This window comes from Gymnoscopelus braueri (assembly GCF_963280865.1).
Source record: "Gymnoscopelus braueri genome assembly, chromosome: 3".
In the NCBI taxonomy this organism is placed as follows: domain Eukaryota; kingdom Metazoa; phylum Chordata; class Actinopteri; order Myctophiformes; family Myctophidae; genus Gymnoscopelus; species Gymnoscopelus braueri.
The window spans coordinates 44,123,514-44,126,013 of NC_137612.1; the positions used below are offsets into that span (position 1 = coordinate 44,123,514).

Genomic DNA, 2,500 nt, shown 5'->3' on the forward strand with positions numbered 1-2,500 from the left:
GTTTTAATGTAGGCTATACTAATTGGTGTGACAGCGTGCACAGATGCATGCGTGCATGCATGCGTGCTTGTAGTGTGTACAGTAAGTATAATTACTCGACTAATATGTTTTTGGATACTTATGACTTTCACTCCAATACTGTACATTTCTAGGAATAGAAAAGGTACATTATGAATGAACCCCTATTTCAAATATAGTAGCTAGCTTATAGTTATAGCTTATAGTGGCTTATGTTATAAGCCTTGCAGATCGGCTATTTTCTCAACTTTTGCGTGGCACGTAAATGACGTGGTATGACAAAATAAGGCATACATTTACCAAAACATCTTCAAAAGTTGGAATATGGAGATACAAGGTTTCTGCCATACAGCGACGATATTGTCTCTGTCGAGTGGAAACCTCATATGTCCAAAACTGTTACTTTTCAGGATTCAAATAAAAAAATAGCAAAAGTAGCAGATCTGCTACTCTTGATGCTTTTGTGATATGATGTAGTATGATCAAGTAGGACATACATTTACGAAAAAGAAAAAAAAAGTTCAAATATAGAGATAAGAGGTTTCAGCCCGACAGCAACAATAAGTAACATATAAACAAATGCACGGGACCAGTTGACAAGCAGGCTGAGTTGGGTGAACTGGTATAATACACACACACACAGACACACATGCGCGCGCACGCACTGTGTAAGCCAAGCAAACAGACCTGCACTTAAAATAGCAGCGGTAGAGAGGTTTTGTTTTTCTGTAGCACCTGTTACACTGTGGTTTCAGAGACATGACTTAGAATAGATACTTTTCCAAAACGCTATATATCACAATAGTTGTCCGGTAAATGTAGTTAAAATTAACCAACATTAATAATAATAATCACTGACAATTTAAGCACTGTAAAATAAACAACTTTTTCAAAAATATCAGATCTACAAGCTCACAACACGTCAAGACATGTTGTGAGCTTGTAGATCTGCTATCAAGATATCTAATGTTTGACAAGCGTTCAAACGTCTCACCAATTATAATTACATGTCTAAGATACGGACACCGGCCGGGGCGGTTTAATTTAATTTAATGAACTTAAAGATTAATTTGTGCCATGTGGGTAGAGAGGCTGTCTGGGAAACAGAAGGTCCTCGGTTCTCCACCCCGGCCCCAGTATCTGTGTCAAAGTGTCCCTGAGCAAGACACTATTAACCCCTAACTGCTCCCGATGAGCATGCAGTTTAGCGCCTTGCATGGTTTCCTCCACGTCGTTGTGTGAATGGGGGAATACAGTGTACATTGTAAAGTGCTTTGGATAAAGGTGCTAGAGAGGCATCATTTACCATCATTCCTTTGTCAGTTCAGTACCTACAAGTCTCAGAACAACATCAACATCGTATACTGTAGTAGTTCTCAAACTTTTGAGGACCCCCAAATTAATACAGTATGTATTTGGTCGTGGACCCCACCTGAAAATGTTATGATGGGACCCCCATATAAGATTTGTATGTTTCAAAAATATTCCACAATATTCCACAGATCTACAAGCTCTCAAGGTGTCGCAATGCTTGTCTGATCTGCTCTGACTTTGATATTTTATATTAACTAATTTAGCTGGAGGCCCCCTGGAACCCCCTTAAGGACCCCTGGGGGTCCCCGGACCCCACTTTAACAACGACCACTCTAATCTTTAAGCCTCAGAACGTCGACATCATAAAAAACAAACCTTCGGTCTGTTGGCGGCCTTCTTGCTCGGCTGCTTGATGGACTGCTGCTCCTCGCCCTTCGGCTCACCGTTGCCGTCGCTAAGCCCCGCCTCCTCTCCTAGCCCGCTGTCCTCCGTATCCACGCTGCTGCTCCTCGACCCCGCCCCCTTCCTCTCCTGCAGCGTCGTCATTCTGTCCTGGCCTCCGCCTCCTCCTCCTTCAGCGCTCTGTAGCGCCCTCATGTGGCGGCGACGCGTCGGCGACTCGTTGCCCAGGAAGGCCTGCTTGCTCTCCTCGGGAGCCGACGTGATCTTGTCTCGGAGGGCGTTGACCAGATCTCCTCCTCCTCGCCCGCACTCACTGATCTTGGGCTGGGCGGTCTTGGTGATGCCGACGGTTCTGATCCCGCAGGTTTGAGTCTCGTCGCCGGCCGCCGCCGCGATGACACGTGGCACGTGCTTCTTCTCCTTCTGGTCGTCCTCCTGTATAGAGTCGGGCGTCCACCCGCAGGGGATGGTCTCCTGGGTGTCCTGGCGATCTTGGGCCCAGCCCTGCCAGCTCTTCGCCAGGCCGGCCACCATGGCCGCACATTTGATCTTCTTTACGGCGCGCACCAGCGCCGGAGGCGGACCCTGGGGGTCATGCGACGGTGCATTCAGGGTGGAGACCCCGTTGGTGCTCATGTTGACCCTGAGCGGCCGGTGTTCTGTCGGTCGGTACGAAGGCGGTGTACAGTAGCCTATTTGGGTTGTTGACCGTGGGAGTTGTAGACAGGATCAAGTAGACACAAATGTCAGAGTCTTCTACTTTCCT

General features: G+C 47.1%; 1 protein-coding gene across 1 annotated transcript in view; it reads right to left on the bottom strand.

Annotated features, from left to right (window-relative positions):
- Positions 1-2,500, bottom strand: part of LOC308079220 (actin-binding Rho-activating protein-like) — an 8,692-nt gene that overhangs the window by 4,938 nt on the left and 1,254 nt on the right. Inside the window, exon 2 of the mRNA XM_080420596.1 lies at positions 1,708-2,500. This exon is cut by the window's right edge and continues 82 nt beyond it. Coding sequence (XP_080276722.1) covers positions 1,708-2,370 — 663 coding nt within the window. The 5' untranslated portion in view covers positions 2,371-2,500. The remainder of the gene's footprint in view (positions 1-1,707) is intronic.